At 36.4% G+C, this 23,005-nt stretch overlaps 1 protein-coding gene across 1 annotated transcript in view; it reads left to right on the forward strand.

Moving 5' to 3' along the window:
- The window catches only part of itga10 (integrin, alpha 10), a 49,538-nt gene that overhangs the window by 15,878 nt on the left and 10,655 nt on the right, over positions 1–23,005 (forward strand). Inside the window, exons 8-15 of the mRNA XM_051864573.1 lie at positions 4,769–4,917; positions 10,525–10,675; positions 17,239–17,404; positions 19,455–19,528; positions 19,610–19,754; positions 19,877–20,025; positions 21,219–21,362; positions 21,620–21,820. Coding sequence (XP_051720533.1) covers positions 4,769–4,917; positions 10,525–10,675; positions 17,239–17,404; positions 19,455–19,528; positions 19,610–19,754; positions 19,877–20,025; positions 21,219–21,362; positions 21,620–21,820 — 1,179 coding nt within the window. The remainder of the gene's footprint in view (positions 1–4,768; positions 4,918–10,524; positions 10,676–17,238; positions 17,405–19,454; positions 19,529–19,609; positions 19,755–19,876; positions 20,026–21,218; positions 21,363–21,619; positions 21,821–23,005) is intronic.

Genomic DNA, 23,005 nt, shown 5'->3' on the forward strand with positions numbered 1-23,005 from the left:
ATTGAGCCAGTATATGAGCGACTGTGAGTAACAGAACCGCAAGCCAGTCTGCAGAGAGAACTGAGCCCAAACAGAAACAGCGGAAAATAGATGACAATGTTAATGTGAACAGACAGAAAATGTGGTTTCTAGAGGAGAAGGGATAGAGTTGGAAATGTATGAATGTATACAAGAGGCAGTTTGTGAAACCAGAAAGTAATACAGAGAAGATGGACTGATTGATGTATGAATAGATGTATAGATTGAGAGAGAGATGGATAGACGAATATGTGTATCTATGTTCCTAACGTGTGGGGTTTTTTTAAATGTGAGATATATAAGGCGGTAGGCAGGCTGGGGGCAGCACGAGGTAAAAGGAAATTCCTCTGGTTTGCGGCGCATATCTTGCTCCGGCAGATTTGGGCCTTCATGTTGGTGGGGCGGAGCGCATAGTGGAGATGCCAATCTCATCTACATCTCATTCTAGAGTTATCCACCCTGAACAGATTACTGCTGCTGTGTTACTTACAGCAAATTACCTTTAACATCTGATAGCCCTTTTATTTTTATTACTTTTTAATGGCAGGGAACCCAAATACAATGTCCTGTTATGAGAAAACCTCTTCCTAAAATATAAAGGCAGATATATACACTACCGTTTGAAAGTTTGGGGTCGGTAAGATTTTTTCTTTTTTATTTAGCAAGGATGCATTTATAATGTTACAAAAGATTTCTGTTTCAAATAAATAAGGAAATCAAAGAAACCTATGATGGCCGAGAGATCTCAACACGCTGCAAATGAAGAAAACACATGCAAACAGAAAACATCTTCATCAGTTTGACAACACATGTGCTGTAAATACTCACAACCAGGGCTTGACATTAACAGCTGCCAAATGCGAGTGGATTTCAGCAGGAGCATGTAATGCAGTCAATCCTACTAGCCACTTTGGCGGGTTGAATTTTGTATATAATATATAAATTTTTCAACTGTAAGTGCAGAGCAGTGTTGTCAAAAATATAGATTTTTCGAAACATATCGATATTGAAATATGTGAAATGCTTCCAATACCCATTTTCCGCAGAATAGATACACGATACCAGCTGCTCTTTCTCGCTCTCTCATCTCTCCGACAGCGAGTTCACACACAAACCCGCCTCCCCTCACTCACTCATTTTATTTTCTCCGGATGAACATTGTTGGTGTTACGGGTCTTGAATTTTGGCATAGGATTGCACGTATTGTGCATAAATTTACTCGTTCCCACAGATTTTGTGCTCACACCCAAAGTGAGCACACATAATGCTGCCTCTCAGAACTAAACTAAGTTATTTTTTGCTGCTCCCTGGTAAAAAAAAAAGTATGCTAAGCATACTTGCAGCCAGACTAATTATCAATATACTTCAAGTGTGCTAATGATTAGTTAACTTGAAGTGTGCTATTTTGAAGCACTTATTTTGTACTAAGTATATTTTAATACAGTTGTATTAAAGCATAACTTTAAGTATATTTAGTGTAATTGTGTGTGCTAAATTGGAACAACTTCAAGTATACTTAGTACACTTTAAGTAAATGCCTGTGTAGGGACTAATTACATGCTTGATTAGTGATATTAAAGTGTACTTAATTTGTGTTATAAGTATACTTTATTTGTGTTATAAGTACACTTTATTTGTGTTATAAGTATACTTTATTTGTGATTTAAGTACATTACATTAATTACGAGTGTCTTCCAAACACACAAGCAATATACTATGAATATATTATTTCACAGGTAATAGTATACTGTATGCTCAGTACCTTTGGCTTATTCCAAATACTAAAAATTACACACTTTGTAGTCAATAACAATACACTTTGTTATTACTTATACTTTGTACAATATATAGTAGTCAACATTTGAAGTGGATCAAAACCTTTGATCAAAGTTGTCCTAAAGACTTCTTCTTAGGACAACTTTGATGAACTTTTTTGATCCACTTCAGATGTTGACTACTGTACTTTGAATTACATAATCTCACACAATACAGTATTATAATCGTGCTACCATTTAACTACAGTTTAATGAATTACTTAGGAGACATTTTCCTAATGTTGAATGCATTTGTTTTCAAGGCCATTAAAATAAATAAAATGTAACAACATCACTAATGAAGAGACATATTTCATTAACAAGTCCAATGGCTTTTAATTAAACTTGGTGTAATCTTGGTTTCAGCCAAACTTACCATGTTTTTCATTAAAGAACACAGAAAGAAAAAAACATTATTGGACCAATGGCCATACTGACCCTCTATACACAAATACAAATTACACATTATATTCCATTTTCTGATGAGCTGCTCATTATTACACTTGCGTCTGATGGAAGCTTACACCTCAGAGGCAGTTGACTGCAGAAACCCGTGAATAACAGAATATACAAAAGATATAAGGTCAGACAGTATGTTCAACTTTTTATTCACATTTACAATAGTCTGTCTAAATCCTACATTGAACCAATACTATTTTTGAACAGTAAAAGAGGATTAGCAGTAGGGAACTGTATCAGTACGGAATGTTGATATTGTTTCCAGTACATACTCAAGCATATACAGTATACGAATCCTTATGAATTAATATCATACAGAATACGGGGTGATTTGACCAATCATATGAACGGGGCGTTTTGGTGCTGCATACATGTGCCATAAACCACCACACACAAACTCAAAAAGGAGATATCAAGCCGAAACCTCATTCTCCATTTGTTAAAGCAAAACTAAGCATCGACAATTGTGCGTTTGTGAGATTGAGAAGAATAATTTAGTGATCAGAAATAACTGGTAGACTACAACTTACCACCAAATAGCAGGACTTTTTCTCCGGTTCTTTCCGGGATCGCGTAGGCCATTTTATTCCTAGCCGGTTGTCGTCGCCATCAAGGTCAGGCTGCGATGTCACTTGATTGAACTGGTCCGAATTCCAAATATGGAGCGATGTATTGCGCTTTCAGTGTTTAAATAAAGCATTGCGACATTGTATTTCACCTGCAAGCCTCCCCCTGTGAGTGAGCGAGGGGGATTCAGGTGAGTACCGTGATGTCAGCAGCTCTGATTGGCTGAAGGCAGTGAGCAACAAAATATGATTGGTCACAGACCAAGTCGAAGAGACATTTGAATTCCGATAAACCACTCAACTCATATTTTCTTGCATGCACTTGTGCTGCTGGTGTGTTTAATATAGTGTGTGCGATTGTAACATGATTCTTTTCTGCCAGTGTAAACTTATTAAACATATTTACACATATTTGCAAATTGTAGGCTACACTGCAGATATTTAAAAATGGACTTTTAACACATCACTCATACATTTTAACACAAATAATAAAATGAATTCCAAGCATGAATAAGTAAACTTAAAAAGTATACTCAAATTTAACTTTAAATACACTACAACTTCATAATATTAAATAATGTACTTTTTAAATATACTTTCAGTGTATTGTTATAATTACTATTTTGAGCACACAGTTTAAAATATACCTAAAATATATTTTAAAGTAATGTTCAAATAAATACACTTTAAAAAAATACACAGAACATTTATTTTAAGTATATTTTTCTAAAATAATTGGATTACAATTATTTTAAAGCATGTTAAAAGTTGTATTGTGAAAATAGGTAAAAGTATGATGCTAATATACTTTTTGTATATTTAAAGATGGTACACTTTTTATAATGTCAAAAATGCTGAGTATCCATGCAAACACAGTCTGTTATGTTTTAAGTGAACATAAATGGATGACAAAGAAAACCACTAGCCACAGTGGCTGGTGAGCAAAAAAGTTAAACCTTGCTCACAACGCAACCAAATACAGAAACGCAAATAGCAGAAACCACAACGGAAATGTTTCAAGAGTGACGACAAGTGATGAACTTGACTGCGACTGCTTATTTTTCAATGTCTACTCTTCAGTGGCATTGTTGATCACCTGAAAGGTGAGTTTTTTTTTATTCTGATCATGTGCTTTGTGAGTATTTGCAGCACATTTCTGTATTTGGTTGAGTTGTGAATATTTGCTGCGCATGTGTTGCTAAACTGATGAAGATGTTTTCTTAATTTGCTGGTATTTTTTCTATTAATTGAGAAAAAAAAAAAATCACGATCTCGATTCATGCATAAATGTGATCTTCTTTCTAAATGACGGCGATTCACTTACATGTATTCAGATCACACCGCATTCACGTGATCACTTATTTACTTTACAACAATCCAAGATGCCATATCAGTCAAATGTATTGGTCACACTGACACTGTGTAAAACAAAACACTATTAATTCGCCAGTCAGGCCAGAGATTACGGAATGATTTAGACATAAATCCCGATCACTTCTCTCCTCTCTCTTCCTCATTTACGGCGTTCCGCTGTCATTCACGTAATGTGTAACAAGGAGTCAAATCTAAACAGTGGTGCGTTTCCCAAAAGCATTGTTAGCTAGCATTAATTTGATCTCAAACAGATTTATTTAAAGAAGTTATTACTTCACCACCTGCATGACATCATTCACCAACGTCGTGACTAGCTAGGTTTGTTCAACGATGAATTGTACTATGGCTGTAAAGCAGCGAGTTACGTCGCTGTACAGGAAACGCACTCCAGGATGCTCAAACAAACATGTCAAACATGGAAACAGTCCTTATAATGTTATAATAATATGTTTCTGCTTATTAACTGGGATGGGGAAAAATGTTAAGGTCAAAACTGATATCAACTTTAACTTTACTGTTTGTGACTATGATGTGTAGGTTGGTGTCCTGCAGTACGGGGAGATCTCAGTACACGAGTGGTCTCTCAGGGACTATCAGACAACACAGGATGTGGTTGAAGCCGCCAAGAACATCAGTCGTCAGGAGGGACGGGAGACCCGCACTGCGTACGCCATCCAAATGGCCTGGTATGACAACCCACTGCTCATTCAAAACAAATGTAGCACTGCACTCTCACTCTCTCTCTCACTCCTTTTTGAAAGTTATCGCTTTATGTACATTTTGCCCTTTCCCTGATCCCCACCACATCCAGAGATAATGTAAAGTGTGTAGCATAGTTGAGTCTGTCTGGTCAATAGAGCCTTTGTTTTCATGTTGATGCTTTTGAAGGTGCCTCCTCAAAACTGTAATTCCATTCCTTCCCCAGAGACTTGCATACATGAGCAAAGATTTGTTTAAAGAAGCTCATATTCATTCTCTGTGTCCCATTCACACTCCTTCCATTCCTGTCATTTCTGCTTCTGTCATTTTTCTTTATTGGCATCCCAATGCCGAATCTCCGCAGCACACACATATATATACACACACACACGCACACATGCAGGACACTAACCATAGCTGGCACTTGCTGACCACAAAAGCAAAATCTCACAAAATGAAACTTGTCTCAAATTTTCAGTGACTGTTGGAGAGAAACTCTACTGTCTGAAAATGATATTTTAACAATCTAGTCTAATTAAAGTCAAGCTATGCATTTTAATAGGACCATATCATGGAAAACATAATTTCACTTGCTTTAAAAAAAAAAAAAAAAATAGAGGAACCAAATGCAACACCACTACTAAATCTACAATGCAAAACATACAGCATGACCAGTAGTTTGTAGTCTGATTCCAGAACTTATGAGTTTGTTCTTTTTACTGAATTGAAAACAAACAGTGCGAGCAATGTAGTCTGATTCCTGAAAGAATCAGTCTTTTGAGATGATTCTTTTTAGTGAATTGAAAACAAACACTGTGACCAGTGTATTCTGATTCTCAAACGAATCACTCTTATTAGATGGTTCTTTTTAGTGGATCAAAAACATACAGTGAAATCTGATTCTCGAAACGAATCACTCTTATAAGTCAGTTCCTTTTAGTGAGTCAGTTCTTTTTAGTGCCACTAGGGTAGTCTGATTTCAGAACGAATGACTCTTATGGGCTGATTCATTTTAGTGAATCAAAAACATACAGTATGAACTGTGTTTTCTGATTTCCAAACGAATGGTTCTTATACAGTTGTCCCAAATACTGTAGTATATGTACTTAAGCTACAGTTAAAATGTATGGATGTCTTAAAATGTGATATGTTATATATGTTATATAACACAATATTAAACCATATTTTACAGTAATATAGGACAAAAACACCATTTAAGCAAAACTTTTGGTTCCACAGTACATGACTAATAATAACAACAACAATAAACAATTATATTAAAATAATAAAACAACATTTTGTCTATTTTTTATTTCTAAAGGATCGTGTGACACTGATGACTGGAGTAATGTTTTTTACTGAATCAAAAACAACGATTACTTTTGTGAGTCATTTCTTTTTAGTGAATCGAACACTCAGCTTACAACTTACTCTATTATGGCTTACAATGTGTGGTTAGCAATAAAAGTCAATGAATTAACAAAAATGTTCAGGAATTTAGTCAAAAATCTCTGTCAGTGCTAAACACAATCCTTCATTTTGTCTTCTCCACAGAAGTTGAAGGGTTTCATGGACGTTTTTGATTCATAACAGGTCCTTCATCTATTTTACTGTGTGAGGGTTTGTTTATGTGTTTGTGGTGTGTTTGTGTCTTTGTGTTTCTACACAATTAAATACTCATTTAAGACTTTCCATTGTCTAGAAGGCACACATTAGACAGACACACTCTCTCACGGTAGATGAAGTGATTGCAGTAGTTGTGTGAGGTGAGGAAGGTTGTCATAACATTCAGGTTTGCTGATGCAGAGAGGAGAGAGCTGGCTCAGCAGAGCCGCAGGTGTGGTCACCATCCAGTAGACTTTGCCTTCGTCCGTGCAGCTGTTTAAACACACATGACCATGTTCATAAATTCACACACACAATCACGAACGTGAGAGAATTCAAATATAGTAATTAATTCAAACACACAGTAAAATGAAAGAGAGTGTGAGTTAAAAACCACATAAGTCCAGATGTAGCACTCAATAAAAGCACAGCAGCCTTTAAATAACACCAGCCCCGGCAATTAACAGACTTATTTGCTCAAATCACTTTCCCTGCAACTCTTTCTTTCTTTCTTTCTTTCTTTCTTTCTTTCTTGCTTGCTTGCTTGCTTGTTAGTCCTTGTGAAAAAGTACACTTTAGCATACTTTTAAAATTAATAGTTACTCATACTATAGAATATACTTGAGTGTAAACTGAATGCTGTAAACTGAATTTTTTCAGACACTTAATTGCATTATTTACAATGAAATGAAAATGTATTACTGTTTAAATTGGCATTAAATGCAATTAGTTGAACTGTTTTTTAACCTACTTAAGTAGGATTTAAGTACATATTATACAGTTGTGGTCAGAATTATTGGCACCCTTGATAAATATGATCAAAGATGACTAAAAATAAATCTGCATTGTTTATCCTTTTGATCTTTAATTCATAAAATAATAAAAAATCTAACCTTTCATTGAAGGAAAAGAATTGAAAGTGGGGGGGGAAATCACATTATGAAATAAATGTTTTTCTCCAAAACACGTTGGCCACAATTATTGGCACCCTTTTATTCAATACTTTTTGCAACCTCCGTTTGCAAAGATAACAGCTCTGAGTCTTCACCTATAATGCCTGATGAGTTTGGAGAACACCTGACAAGAGATCAGAGACCATTCCTTCATACAGGATCTCTACAGATCCTTCAGATTCCCAGCTCCATGTTGGTGCTTCTTTTCTTCAGTTCACTCCACTCATTTTCTTTAGGGTTCAGGTCGGGGGACTGGGATGGCCATGGCAGAAGCTTCATTTTGTGCTCAGTGACACATTTTTGTGTTGGTTTTGATGTTTGATGTGGATCATTGTCCTGATGGAAGATCCAACCACGGCCCATTATTGGATTTCTAGCAGAAGCGGTCAGGTTTTGATTTTTTATCTGTTGGTATTTGCTAGAATCCATGATACCATGTATCTGAACAAGATGTCCAGGACCTCCAGCAGAAAAATAGGCCCACAACATTAAAGGTCCAGCAGTATATTTAACTGTGGGCATGGGGTACTTTTTATCCATGTGTGCACCAAACCCATCTGGTGGGTTTGCTGCCAAAAAGCTCTTTTTTTAGTTTCATCTGACCATAGAAGCCGGTCCCGTTTGAAGTTCCAGTCTTGTCTGACAACTGAATGTGCTGGAGATTGTTTCTGGATGAGAGCAGAGGATTTTTCTTGAAACCCTCCCAAACAACATGTGGGGATGTAGGTGCTGTTTGATAGTTTTTTTTAGGCTTTCTGAGACTCAAAACTCAACTAATCTCTGCAATTCTCCAGCTGTGATCCTTGGAGAGTCTTTGGCTACTCAAACTTTCCTCCTCACCGTGCGTTAGGACGATTTAAACACACGTCCTCTTCCAGGCATATTTGTAACATCTTTATTTGATTGGAACTTCTTAATTATTGCCCTGATAGTGGAAATGGGGATTTTCAATGCTTTAGCTATTTTCTTACAGCCACTTTCTATTTTGCGAAGCTCAACAATCTTTTGCTGCACATCAGAACTATATTCTCATTGTAATGAATGATTAAGGGAATTTGGCCTTTGTGTTTCCTCATGTTTATACTTCTGTGGAACAGGAAGTCATGGCTGGACAATTGAATTTCATGATCACCCTGGTGTGCTAAAATGTAAATATGAATGGGAATATACTTCAGAGATATTTTACTCATAAAAAATTCTAGGGGTGCCAATAATTGTATCCAACGTGTTTTGGAGAAAAACATTTATTTCATAATGTGAGTTTCCCCCCACTTTCAATTCTTTTCCTTCAATGAAAGGTTAGATTTTTGCTAATTTTTTGAATTAAAGATCAAAAGGATAAACAATGCAGATTTATTTTTACAGTCATCTTTGATCATATTTACCAAGGGTGCCAATAATTCTGACCACCACTGTATGTAATTTCATAATTATTGCCTTTTAAATACTGTAAAAGTGTACTGACAGTTGAATGTACTGACACGCATTTATTAAACTAAAATCTACTTTAATGTCATTTCTATTGAAACTTGTACATCATGTATTTAAATGTATTTGTAATGATAAAGTCGCAGTTTAGTACATTTAAAATATATTAACTAAATGTAGTATTGAATAACACCACAGTTAAAATTATAATCAAGTTCTTATATATGCTTCACTGTTAGTTTACGTGTACTTCTTTAAAGCACACCAAAAGATTATTAAAGCATAATGATTTAAAATGTACATTGTAATGTCAAAGTAAACATTTTTTTAACGTAAACTTTTTTTAAATATGTACACTTAAGTGATCTTTTATTTCATTAATATTATTTTACCTGCAAGTATAGCTATACTTTTAAGATTTGAAATACACTGCACATTCAGTAAATTAAGCGCACTTATTTTCTTGCCTGCTTTCTTTCTAAATCCCTTTCTAAAACTGCATTCATAATTGATAAAATCCCAGTCTGAAACATCTGTGTAACAAGATCTGTATTTTTCTCATAATCAAGACTTGTTTCAAGATGTCTGTCCCTCACAACATCTTGTGTATAAATATCTTCATGAAACAAACATTTTTCTCCACCATTAAAACCTGCCCTCTATTTTTCACATACCACATCAAAACAGTCCCTTGCTCCTTTGTCAGGTCTCCTTTTGTCTCTCTGTGTGGAAAATCAGAGGGCCATTTTGTTTTTCACATGATTTTGTGATTTTTTTCACATGTTTTCACTATTGTTTCCTTCTTTATTACATCTACCATTATTCTCCTCTCCTCTCCTCTCCTCTCCTCTCCTGGATGTAATTAGGCGGAAGGCTGCTGGTTGTTTTTAAACTCTGCACTCTTGCGGGTAGCCACATAGTTATATTTAGCTAGAGTCTGGACGACCGCCTGAAAATCACTAAGTTGACTAACGCTGGCTGTGCCACGAAACTTACATCTTGACGAATGCAGGTCACACTCACACAAGCAGCACAGAAACCTGCTGCATGCATCGACTGTTTGTGTGAATTTTAATAAGAAATATGGACCATTTTCAGATATACATCTTAAATTTGCAGGAATTTACAGGGGTCCCAAAAAGTATTTGGAAACTTAAGTGGCACTTAAAATATATGTAATATTTTGTTATATAACAAAATATTAAACCATATGGCATTTATTTGACTTATATATAGAACAAACAAACTATTCAAGCAAAACTTTTGGGGCCACTGTACATGACTTTAACTTTTAAATAATTTTTTTTTTTTTTTTTTAAATAGTAAAATCATTTTAATATGCTGATTTGCTGCTCAAGAAACATTTCTTAATATTATTGATGATAAAAACAGTTGTGCTGCTTGCTTTTTTTGTGAAAACTGATTTTTTTTTTTTTAGAATTCTTTGATGAATAGAAAGTTAAAGAAAGCAGTATTTATTTGAAATAATATAATTTTTTGTAACATTTCATAAAATTTCGTTACTTTGATCATTGCTGAAATTTCTTTAAAAACGTTACTGACACAAATGTTTGTGTTTAACTGTTCTTTTTTCTCACTCATGTCTAGCACGGAAGCCTTTAGTCCAGACAGAGGAGCAAGGGAAGGAGCCACTAAAGTGATGATAGTCGTGACAGATGGAGAGTCCCATGATGGGGAAGACCTTCCTGAGTCCCTGGCTGAATGTGAAAAACGTAACATCACAAGATATGCCATCGCTGTGAGTACAAATACACATTCATACCATATTTAAACCTGACCCCTGATGTAGGATGGAAAAAGCTACAACCCCTCCTAAAAAAACAGCAAGCAGGAGAGTGTATTTCTGAATATCAGATCCCCACTTAAACTGACCATAATTGGCACTGCTCTATTTTCAGTGTCTCTGCTCAGCTCCACCCGGTTCTCTCACTCTCTGTCTGTGCTTGAATGATAAAGCTGTCTTCCCTCATTCTTTAAACAATCATAACCACATTATTGCTGCTCAGAAATAGACTTAAATGGGGTTCCTCGCCATCAGAGGAATGAACCACACCCTAAAACCTCTCTACACTGACACCCTACCCCTCTGGGTGGGTCAGTGGGAGGACTTCACTGCATTCCTTTACTGCCACCCTAAACCACAACAGCCCAAGACCAAGACAAAGTGAAGCTGCCTCCACCAGAGACTGGGGTGTCAGTGTAACCAAAATGTCTTCCTCTATCTGTATCTTAAAAAACACAAATACATACTAGGAGACTCAAAGGGTGTGTTTGTCCTATCAATTTTCTGTCCATATTCATGAGCTCACATCTATGAACTGTAAATTATGGACAGTTGGGTCTATTTTGCATTACTTTCAGATTTATTACATAAAAATATATATTATCTGACTTCAGCATGTCTTTAAGGTCATTTAAAATGAAAAAGATAAAATACCAATACTAATAACTGAGTTTTTCTGTATTTCAACAATAAAAGCAATTACAAATTATACAGTATAGTATATTTAGTGTATAGTAGTATTTTTAATAGTATTATATTATATATAGTATAGTTATATATATAATACTAATAGTATAGGATTATAGTATATATAGTTTAATAGTATAGTATATTTGTTTAATGCACATTTGACCGTAAAGCAGCCAAAAGCTGATATTAATTATAACTAGATGTGTACATTTTCTGAAGAAATTGTAAGTGTAAGTAAATTTTATTTATATAGCACATTTAAAAACAGCAAAGCTGACCAAAGTGCTGAACAAAGAAACACTGCCGTGCTGTAAATGGTTGCTAGGGCATGGCTAGACAGTTTCCAGGGTGAAACTAATAGACTGGATGTCAGCCTAAATCAAAGGAGCCAAACCTCTTGTCTCTATGATGTTCTGGTGGTGAGATATGGCTTATTCATGCTGCCATACAGTTGCTAGAGTGCTCTAAATGGTTGCTAGGGCGTGACTAGAAAGTTTCCAGGGTGACATTTAATGAATACTTGCCAGTCTGAGTCAAAAGAGGCCACCCACTTGTCTTTACGATGATCTGACCCACAGATATCTCTCTTACCTTTATTCAATGAAAGTCTATAGGGTGGTTAATAGAGTGCTCTAAGTGGTTGCTAGGGTGTGGCTATGAAGTTTAAATGTCACTATTTATTGGCTGCTTGCTAAGCTGAGTCAAATGAGCCCACCCTCAAGACTCAAGACAACATTCAGATGTGAAGATGTCACAAAGTTCTGTCCAATGTTGAGTCTTAAACAGCAATTATACTTTGTTTTTTATGCGTGCGCTAGAGTACGCACATAGTCGAATGTACAGTCGCCTTGCAAATTATACTTCATTTGACTTGTACGCGTACACAGGCGTTCGACGCATGCGCATACAAAGTTCTGATGGCGAAATTCGTGTCACGCGCACTGTACACTGACCCTTGCGTATGCGTAAAAAGTGAAGTATGCTTTGGGCTTGAGGGTTTGTCGCCTGATTCTTCATACGCGCTATTGCTTACACAGTTATAGCACACCTATGCTCACTAAGCCACATAATTTGACACCTCGTTCATGGGTCTACGACAAACGCCGCGGGTTTGTACGGAAGAAGAATAATAAGTATATGAGATTGATGCTTTGCCTCGCAAGCACCGCTAATAGCATCTACAACACCTATTTTATATAGAGCTAAGGGCCAGGAATGGGCTGGACATATTTACATTGACTCAGCCTTTTGGTGTAGGGCTAACTGCCTGTCTAACCAAGAGAGGATGGGTTATTTTAAACTTGCAAACTTGAAAGCAGCATTTCTGTTTGAAATTACACACTTTAAAATAGTCTGAAAGTGGAGCTGGGTTTGAGCTCCTTAAAAGATATTGGTTTCCTTTCATCAGGCTGTTCAAGATTGCAGTCATATCTTGTAATGTCTGCAGGCAAACAAGTTTTTTTTTTTTTTTTTCCCCAATTAGACATTCCAACAGAACAGATTTTTCACAGGAGGAAAGCTGATAGTTTGGTCTAACTTAGGATTCATGGAGAGCGCTTGCATATTTTAATTGTGGTATTTATAATAAGACCATGGTAACCACATGTAAAACATCCATGGCTCCTCATTACCATGACTAGATGTGGCTATAGTTTCTATAAAACACGCAATGACATTTGTTATTAAAAAAAGAGTAGTCTAGACATTGAGAACGAGAACGTATAAATACACGTGCCTATAAATATGTTGTTCAGTGATATTTTAGTGTTATTTACTGTATATATTATCATAGTAGGTCTATCTATTAATATTTTGAATTAGGTTTTATTTTTATGTTTTCAGTTTTCATTTTAGTTTAAATTTTAGTAATTTGATGTGCTTTTATCATTTTTATTGTTTTTTATTTCTGTTTAGCTTATGTTTTATTTCATTCCGTTTTAGTTCATTCTTCTAATATTTCAATCATTTTATTTCAGCTTTATTTCAATTAATGAATACTAATTTTTAATAGTTTTAGTTAACAACACTGATTCTGTTATTCTTATAATGAATTCTTATTCACTCATAATCCCTCATTTTCATTATTTTTTATTATTATTCCTTTATTTAACCAGGGGAAGTCATATTGAGACTATAGTCTCTTTTTCAAATTTCATATTAAATCATAAAAAAAAAAACAATTATATTAATAATGTAATAATATTTAGTAAGTCTCCTAACATTGATCATTTGGCAGTGCAGGTAGTTGAGTAGTGCTGTTTTTTTTTTCCTTTTTGTTTTTCTCATAAGCCTCAAACAATGACAGCACATAATCAAAAAGAATGGTGCAATTTTGAAGTTTCCCCAGGACAAGCTGTAACAAAATTTAATATAAACCCATTGGATATACAGTGCAGCTAAACCACTTGAAAGAGTCCAAAGAATTAAAAAGAACTCAAATAAATGTCAAACCATCTCAAAGTCATTTACTTTTCAATTTTAAATACCCCTGAATGATTTTACATTTCTACTGTACTCTCAGTCATTGGAACGGAGGACAGCATGTAAACCTGCTCCTGAATGAGCCCATGTTTTCCTCTCTTACACAAACAGTGCAGAATGGTGTCCGGATTTGCAGAGTCATCTGGGTAATATGTCTCTCTCCGTCTCCTCGGGGGAACTGTGGAATAAAATTATGACAGCTGGTTTTAATGCCCTGCCAGCCAAAGCATAGCTTTCATGTTTCATGTGTTTTATGTTCTCCCTTTCCCCTTTCTCGTTCTCTTCCCCCTGCACAGAAACTAGGGAACGGATGGAAAAGTAAAGCACTCGCGGGAGAGTAGAGAAACAACCTCACTGTATTGGTCGTGTGCCGCAGCCAGGATATGTTTTAGACATTACAGGATAGAGATGCTGGGAATGTGAGCATGGTGGGTGGGGAAGTGGGTGGAAGTTCAGAACAAGATACTAGGAATGTGCAACAATTACCACTGCAGATAAGTACTAAAATACATTGAATATTATAGGTTTGATTGCTGAATGATTGCTTATTAACTCAAAAATCATTAACCAAGTAATAGTTGGGATTGGGAACATGCTTGGAAAGTTTCCACCAGTTGCTGTCTGATTGTTTTTGAGAGCAGGAACGCGCCCCAGCTTCAGATGAGACCCAAATAAGAAATCCTCAGATCTCTGTCCAGGGTGCTGAGCCACCATCTCTTGATAGCATGAACACTTCTCACTCCCAAGAGGTCGAGGTTTGGCTGGGTATCATGGACCAATTAGCCCCTTTCTGGTAGATGCTGTAACTGAATCAATTTTTGGGCAAAAAGCATCCTTCTCTTTTTGGCCATTTAAAAGTAGCTGTGTATTCTGACAATTTTTTTTTAAGATTTATTTTTGACCTTGTCTTTACTGGGATGGGACAGTTTAGAGAATTGACAGGAAGTGAAGTGGGAATGAGAAGGAGACAGGATCAGGAAAGGACCAAAAGTCAGGACTAAAACTCAGGTCGGCTGAATAGCAACTGAGCTACATGTCATAGCGCTTTCCATGAGGCTGTCGGCTAATTGTGGAGGATTAATGTAAGGGCTCTTAAAACTGTGCAAACTGTAAACTGAGTCGCATTGCAAGATATTTAGTCAAATTAGTCACAAAGAAATAAAGACATTTTGTGAGATATAAAGTTACAAATGTGAGATATAGCACAACTGTGAGATATAAAGTCACACTCTGTGATATAAAATCACACTGAGATATAGTTACACTGTGAGACATAGTCACACTAATTGTGTGGTATAAAGTCACACTGAGACATTATAAAGTCACACTGTGAGGAAAAAGTCATACTGTGAGATATAGGGCCCTGTCATACACCTAGCGCAATGCGGCACCAGGCGCAACGCAAGTGATTTTTTCTAGTTTCAGCCTGACGCAGTTATATCATTTTTATGTCCTGCACCACATTGTTTAAATAGCAAATGTGTTTGCACCCATTGGTGCGCCCATGGGCATGCTGGTCTGAAAACAAGGTGTGTTCAGGCGCATTGTTAGCGTGTTGCTATTTTGAGGCAACTGAAATAGACTGCGCTATTGACCAACTGGAACCTGGTCTAAAGTCAATGGCACAATATATATATATTTTTATTAGTTATTTAAAGAGCGCGTTAGTGATATGCGCCTTTAGGCGCACGTACACTCTTACACATACAGGGACGCGCAGCAGCACACAAACATGCCAAGTATTAAAAAAAAAAAGGATTACTATGTAAAAGATTATTATTGTGTGTATAAAAATACAAAATGCTTTGGTGGAATCCGGCTTGTCCTGTAAATGGTCTGCTCGCACGCTTTAACCTTGCGCACGAGCAGATCAATTTCCTCAGAAGCGTTCAGTTCTTCCGCTTGCAAATTCCACCATGGCGCGAGCGCAACTGGCTTTTAAAGGGAATGGGAGATGAGACTCTGATTGGTTTATTGCACATTACGCCCAAAACTCACCCATTACTCATTAAGAGAACAGGGACAACCCTTTTAGACCATGCACCGGGCGCACCAACCATTTTTTCTGTTGTTAAAAGGGCTCTATGTAGGAATGGCACCCAGTGGTCGAAATAGGTACTGCAGTCCAAATTAAAAATATTGTTTGCCAGGCCCCCTCGTTCAAAGACGGGGGTGGCCAGCTTGAGGACACGCAACAAGAGGGAGCGCAATTGACAATGAAAGCTGAGGAGACTTACACACTGTAAGCTGATGAGTTGATTTATCTGTTTTAATATGCTGTCGTTCATAGAGATTTTTAGATGGATGCAGAGGCTTTTTAGGTCAGGTAGAATCTGCGATTCTCCGACCCAGTTTGTTTGCTGGTTTCCATGGCTGCAATACGCGGTGTTTTCCGCCAACTGGCAACCTGTGATGTCAAAATACTATTGGATAAACTGGCAGCACGCGGTTTTGCACAGACCAAAACAAAGACAGACATTCCGATATGGAACGCACATTTCAAAGTAGAATATCTGGCTGTAGCATTGTTTTTCTGAGAAACAAGTAGGTGAACTTAGCATGTTTCCTAAATATCTGCAAACATATTGGGGTATTTTTATGCTTTATTAAATTAAAAATCTTACATATAGCCCCTTTAAACTAGCAAAAGTGGACTTGGACATGCCCTAAGTGCACTTGCGCTGTGCGCTTTAGACCATGTGCTTAGAGATCATTAAAATAGGGCCCATAGAGTGAGATATTAAGTCACATAGTGAGATGTCAAGTTGCAACTGTGAGAATTAAAGTCAAAATTAGGAGAAACAAAGTATCAGATATAAAGTTGAAACTAAGGCATTATCCTTCAGTATCCCAATAGTTCCAGAACTTGTTCATAAATTTGAAAGATGATGACCAATACATGACTGGACAAAATAAAAAAATCTGATATTGATTAGTTGGAGTTTATCAGTTTATAAGTTTATAGTTTATAAGTCAGTCTTGTTGGGAGAGATATTGGTACATGTCAGTGGAGAGTGAACTCATGACCTGGCACCAATGATTTTCAATGCTTGTCATAGAGGTGTGCTGCCAGTGGGTGTGAGCGATATTCTCTCTGTTTCCTCTGCGTAGGTGTTCTGTTTCTAGGATGAGTTTCCCCTGAGTCCTGTATCCCTTCATTAAGTGATCTATCAGATCATCTGCTTTCGCCCTAATCGTGTGGAGGAGGTGTTGGCTCTACGGATGAGAAAATCTCTGTTGTTATTCCTCTCCCTCTACTGACTTGTCTCAAACATGACACATTGACAAAGGAATCAACATTTCAGATTAATTTTCAATAAACAAGTTATTCTTTCTCCCTTCCGCAGGTATTAGGTCACTACATCCGCAGACAGCAGGATCCAGAGACCTTTATCAATGAGATTAAGTACATTGCCAGTGACCCAGATGAGAAATACTTCTTCAATGTGACGGATGAAGCTGCTCTAAATGACATTGTAGATGCTTTGGGAGATCGCATTTTTAGTCTAGAGGGTAAGCAGAAGAACATTCATTCTCAATGGCCATAGAAAAAAAAAAACTGATTTCCTTTCCTTGAAGAGCAACAGTGGTTCTTTGACCTAAAAAGAACAGAAAATCAGATTTCTTTTTCATTGATAATGTTGATGTTGTTGTTTTTTTCAACAAATTTGGACACGTTCACCACACTTGACAATGTATGCAAGTACACAAGTGACATTTATTTAATTCATACATTTTTATGTGTGTCTCTTAAGTCTCAAAATACTTTTGGGGCTATTGTATATTATCTGATAGCAGAACTGATATTTATCATACTCCAATTTAGACAAAGTGCCTGTGAACCTTGTATTATAAGAATGAGTATGCTGCAAGACATTTTACCCAAAAAAAGTTAAAAATTTAGTAGGTGACATAGACATCACAAAAATAGGGAAAAGGACAGGACAAGATGTCTTTTCATAAAAATAATTCCCGTAAGAACAGGGTGTGACTCTTGTGCCATCTTGTTTCTGAGGAAAGCCAGGCAGGAAGGATGGAAAGGGAGGAGATGAATGACCTTAAAGTTGGCACAGCTGTGCATCCACAGGACACATAGGTTAGACCGGATGTACAGGAAGAAATATGATTAGCCAAGGCTGTGCAGTAACTGGAATTCACATTGTGTGTATAGCCTATATGAATGTTTCCTAGCCCTATTCCTTGAGGCACACCACGGCTGCGTCCGAAAACCTAGGTAACTGACTTGCTGCCTTATCAAGCAATGACTTGTAAGGCAGCGTTTGTGCATGAAGGCACCTCATGAAACAGATTTCGGACAGACTTCTGAGGCAGCATAAGAGTTTAATGATCTACAGCAATATAGCGCAAGCTTTGGTGAGAAGTAAACAAATATTTAATTACTACAGTAGTAATTAAAAGTGGAAAATGTTGGTCAAAAATGTACATTTACTCACAAACTGACCAGCAAACGCAACTTTCGGACACCATCTTTATTTTTCTAGCTCAATTGTCACAGAATGGAAAGCACAGGATTGTGGGATATCAAAGGCAGCTAAGGATACATCTATGCTGCCTTCAAAAATCGATCAGATGAAGGTATCTCAGGAAACAGGAAGTGAAGCTAACATTGAATTCGGACATGCCTTGATGCCTTCCTACCTTGAAATGTGTCCTCCGAAGGCAGCATTTTCCAGTTTTCGGACGCAGCTCACCATTACACATTTTCAAACTCTTCCTAATCAAACACACCTGATTCAACTCATCAGCTCATTAGTAGAGGCTCCAAGACCAGAAATATATGGGCCAGATAAGGGAGACATCCAAAATGTGCACTGTTGGTGTGCCTCCAGGAACAGGGTTGGGAAACACTGGCCTATATTGTACAACCAACTATCTTGTACTGCCATCCTGTATTGATAGTGTTTACCTTGGTAAACTTTAGCTATGTTTTAGACATGTTTCCATATTTCAGTATTTTCAGTTTTTTGTATGTGTGTTAAGATGCATGAACAAGATACGAGTTTCCCAGTGTGCTTTTATTGTCCAGCAGATTTCTGCCCAATTACAGATTTTTTGTAATGTTTTTGAAAGACGTCTCTTATACTCACCAAGCTGCATTTATTTAGTGAAAAATACAGTAAAAAACATTAATAATGTGAACTATGATTACAATTTAAAATAGCTAGATTCTGTTTTAATATAATTTCACATATAATTTATTCTTGATGAAAAAGCTGAATTTTCAGCAGCCAGATTTCAATGCCACATGATCCTTCAGAAATCATTCTAATATACAGATTTGCTGCTCAAGAAACATTTCAGATTATTATCAATGTTGAAAACAGTTTATATTAAGCTGCTTAATATTTTTGTGGAATCTGTGCTACATTTTCTTTGATGAATAGAAAGTTCAAAAGAACAACATTTATTTGAAATATAAATCTTTTGTAACATGTCTTTACTGTTACTTTGGATCAATTTAATGCATCCTATTCATATCAGATTAATACATTCTATTAATTTACACTGTGCAATTCATTGATAATGTGTTGTGCTGTTACAGGGACCCTGGGATACAATGAAAGTGCCTTTCTCATGGAGATGTCTCAGATTGGTTTTTCGACACACATTTTGGATGTGAGTCTCAATGTACTTTGTTTAAAAGTAGTTTAGAACATACAATCATGCTGTAATGTGCTATATAATTTTGGACTGTAGGATGGAATCTTGTTTGGCATGGTGGGAGCATATGACTGGGAGGGAGGTGTCCTGAAGGAGAGCAAAGAAGGGCAGCTTATTCCCTCACGAGAGGCCTTCGAGAAAGAGTTCCCTCTGGAGCTGAAGAACCATGCAGCCTACCTAGGTAACTTTTCACTTCATAAAGCCAACCACCAAACAATCAATCCTTCAAGTTTTTACCTTAACATAACATTTACAGCTATTTATTAATAGTGATGGTCAGATTCTCTGTATGTATATCTGTAGGTTACACAGTGTCATCGGTGGTTGTTGGTGACTGGAGGAGGTTGTATGTTGCTGGTGCGCCCAGATTCAAGCACAAAGGAAAGGTCATCTTGTTTGACCTCACCCCTGAAGGAGATGTCATAATCACACAGGCCTTAAATGGAGAACAGGTGGCGATCTCTACTTCATTACTATATTTATTTACACTGACACCCTCCCCCCTTCACACACACTGTCTCTGGTACAGCACAGATAAGATCTCCATCAAACCCCTTGCGTGAAGTCCAATTCTTTGAGTTTTGCAATGTCCTTCTTTTCTCAGTTGATCTTTTATTGCTTTTTCTCTCTCTCCTTCTTCTTTTACACCACATTCCTGCTCTCTCACAATTAATGAGCTTATTTTTATATTAAACAAAAGCAAACAGGTTTCATTTACTCAGGCCGCTTCTAAAATCAAAGTGATTCTCAGAACAAAATCCACAATCAGTGTTCTCACAGTCATGGAAAACCTGGATAAATCAGGGGAATTTTAAAGTGGGGTTTCTAGGCCTGGAAAAGTCATAGAAATTAATAAAATCTAAAACATTTCTATAATAAATGTACAATTGTCTAAAATATTTCATCAGCCAGATATTGCTTTTGTTTAGAAATTTTGTAGAGTAAAACCTGCTTGCAAACTTTGATTTGTGGAGGATTTGTTGTTTGTTGTTGAGTCGGTTCTTTTCGCTGAATCATTCAAACAGGTTCACATATTAGTCTGAATGATTATTACCGAATCAGTCTAAATCAAAAGGATTTTTTAAAATTCTTGAGTCACAAATGAATAGAAAGGTCAATTAAAAATTATGGATATACGAGAAATTCACAATATATTTGTGAGCATTTCTATTTTTCTTTTTCGATCTATATTGTGAATATCTATCAGACAATATTGGATTTTTAGTGTGGATGCTAATTTCTTCTATTTTTACATTTAGATTACCTTTTAAATGTAACCTCTATCGAATCTCTTATTTTTTTTCTTTTTTTTTTTTTTAATGTAAAACATACATTACCATTCAAAAGTTTGAGGTTGGTAAGACTTTTTTATTGTTTTTGAAAGAAGTCACTTGTGCTCTCTAGGGCTGAAATATTATTACAATTTAAAGTAGCTATTGTTTATTTTTTCATATATTTAAATATATTCTATGTATGTGTATATATTTCAATATATGTCATATTTCAATATATATATCAGTTATTGGCCATAACATCAAAATAATTATTGGCTTATCATATCCACCAGAGTTTTCCTAATGAAAATACATTCAAGAAGTGTGGGAATCTTCAGACTGCCTAACATCTTTTCTCTCTCTCTCTCCAGATTGGCTCATATTTTGGCAGTGAGGTGTGCGTGGTGGATGTGGATCAGGACGGAATAACAGATATCCTGCTCATAGCTGCTCCCATGTTCCTGGGAGCAGGAAACAAAGAAACAGGCAAAGTCTATATCTACTGTCTGGATGGGGTGAGAACCACACTGTTTGTGTGATGTGTATGTGAATGTGAGATACATACAGACAGATATTCAATATCAAGGGTATACAGAGGGCAAATCCCCTTCATGCTAAACAATTTATTCCTCTTTTTAGTCTCAAACTTATACCATTTTTTTATAAATTTATAAATATTATAATTAAAATGACTGTCTAGTTTGAATATTATATTTGAAACCTGCTCCCCACTATCTCTCACTCTGTCTCTATATCTGCCTCTCTCTACCAGGATGGTTTTGCACCTAACGGTACGCTGCATTCTCAGAAGGCACAGGATGCACGCTTTGGTTATGCTATGGCTGTAGCCAATGACTTAAACCATGATGGATACGCTGATCTGCTCGTGGGAGCTCCGCTAGAGGATGACCACCAGGGAGCTCTTTACATCTACCACGGCGACGAATACTACATCATACCACAGTACAAACAAGTAAATATACCACTATACTATTTCATGTGTACAGCTAAATAAGTCCACTGAGAACAGAAAATCTGGAAATTTTATTTTTTCACCTAAATAAACAAAGGTTTAGGATGTAAAATAAATAAAATTAAAAAAATATATATTTCTATTAAAAAAAAAAAGCTTTTATTTGAAATATAAATCTTTTTTAACATTATAAATGTCTTTACTGTCACTTCTGAGCCATTTAAAGAATTAGTTCACTTCAGAATTAAAATTACTCAACCCCATGTCATCCAAGATGTTTATGTCTTTCTTTCTTCAGTCAAAAAGAAATTAAGGTTTTTGAGGAAAACATTCCAGGATTTTTCTCCATATAGTGGACTTCAACGGGGACCAATGGGTTGAAGGTCCAAATGGCGGTTTCAGTGCAGCTTCAAAGGGCTCTACACAATCCCAGACGAGGAATAAGGGTCTTATCTAACGATCGGCCATTTTCTAAAAAAAAAAAAAAAAAAAAAATGTATATACTTTTTAACCACAAATGCTCGTCTTGCACTGCTCTGCGATGCGCCATGCATTACGTAATCACGTTGGAAAGGTCACGCATGATGTAGGCGGAAGTATTGCAGTAGGGTGAAAAACTACCCCAACTTCAAAATCGTCCGACATCATTGTTTTACCTTTTTTTGTAAAGGCCTTTTGACTTAGTCTTTGCATGTTCGCTTTGTAGACACTGGATCGGTACTTTGCCTACGTCATGTGTGACCTTTCCAATGTGATTACGTAATGCATGGCGCATCGCAGAGCAGTGCAAGACGAGCATTTGTGGTTAAAAAGTAATTTTTTTTTTTGAAAATGACTGATCCTTATTCCTCGGCTAGGATCGCGTAAAGCCCTTTGAAGCTGCACTGAAACTGCAATTTGGACCTTCAACCCATTGTACTCCACTGAAGTCCACTATATGGAGAAAAATCCTGGAATGTTTTCCTCAAAAACCTTAATTTCTTTTCGACTGAAGAAAGAAAGACATCTTGGATGACATGGGGGTGAGTAAATTATCGGGAAATTTTAATTCTGAAGTGAACTAATCCTTTAATGCATCCTTGCTGGAAAAAAAAAAAAAAATCTTACTGACCAAATTTTTTGAACTGTAGTGTAAAACTAGTGACCACTTTTATTAGTGGTCATAGACATTTAGACCCCATATTA

The sequence above is a fragment of the Ctenopharyngodon idella genome, chromosome 16 (genome assembly GCF_019924925.1).
Source record: "Ctenopharyngodon idella isolate HZGC_01 chromosome 16, HZGC01, whole genome shotgun sequence".
Taxonomy (NCBI): domain Eukaryota; kingdom Metazoa; phylum Chordata; class Actinopteri; order Cypriniformes; family Xenocyprididae; genus Ctenopharyngodon; species Ctenopharyngodon idella.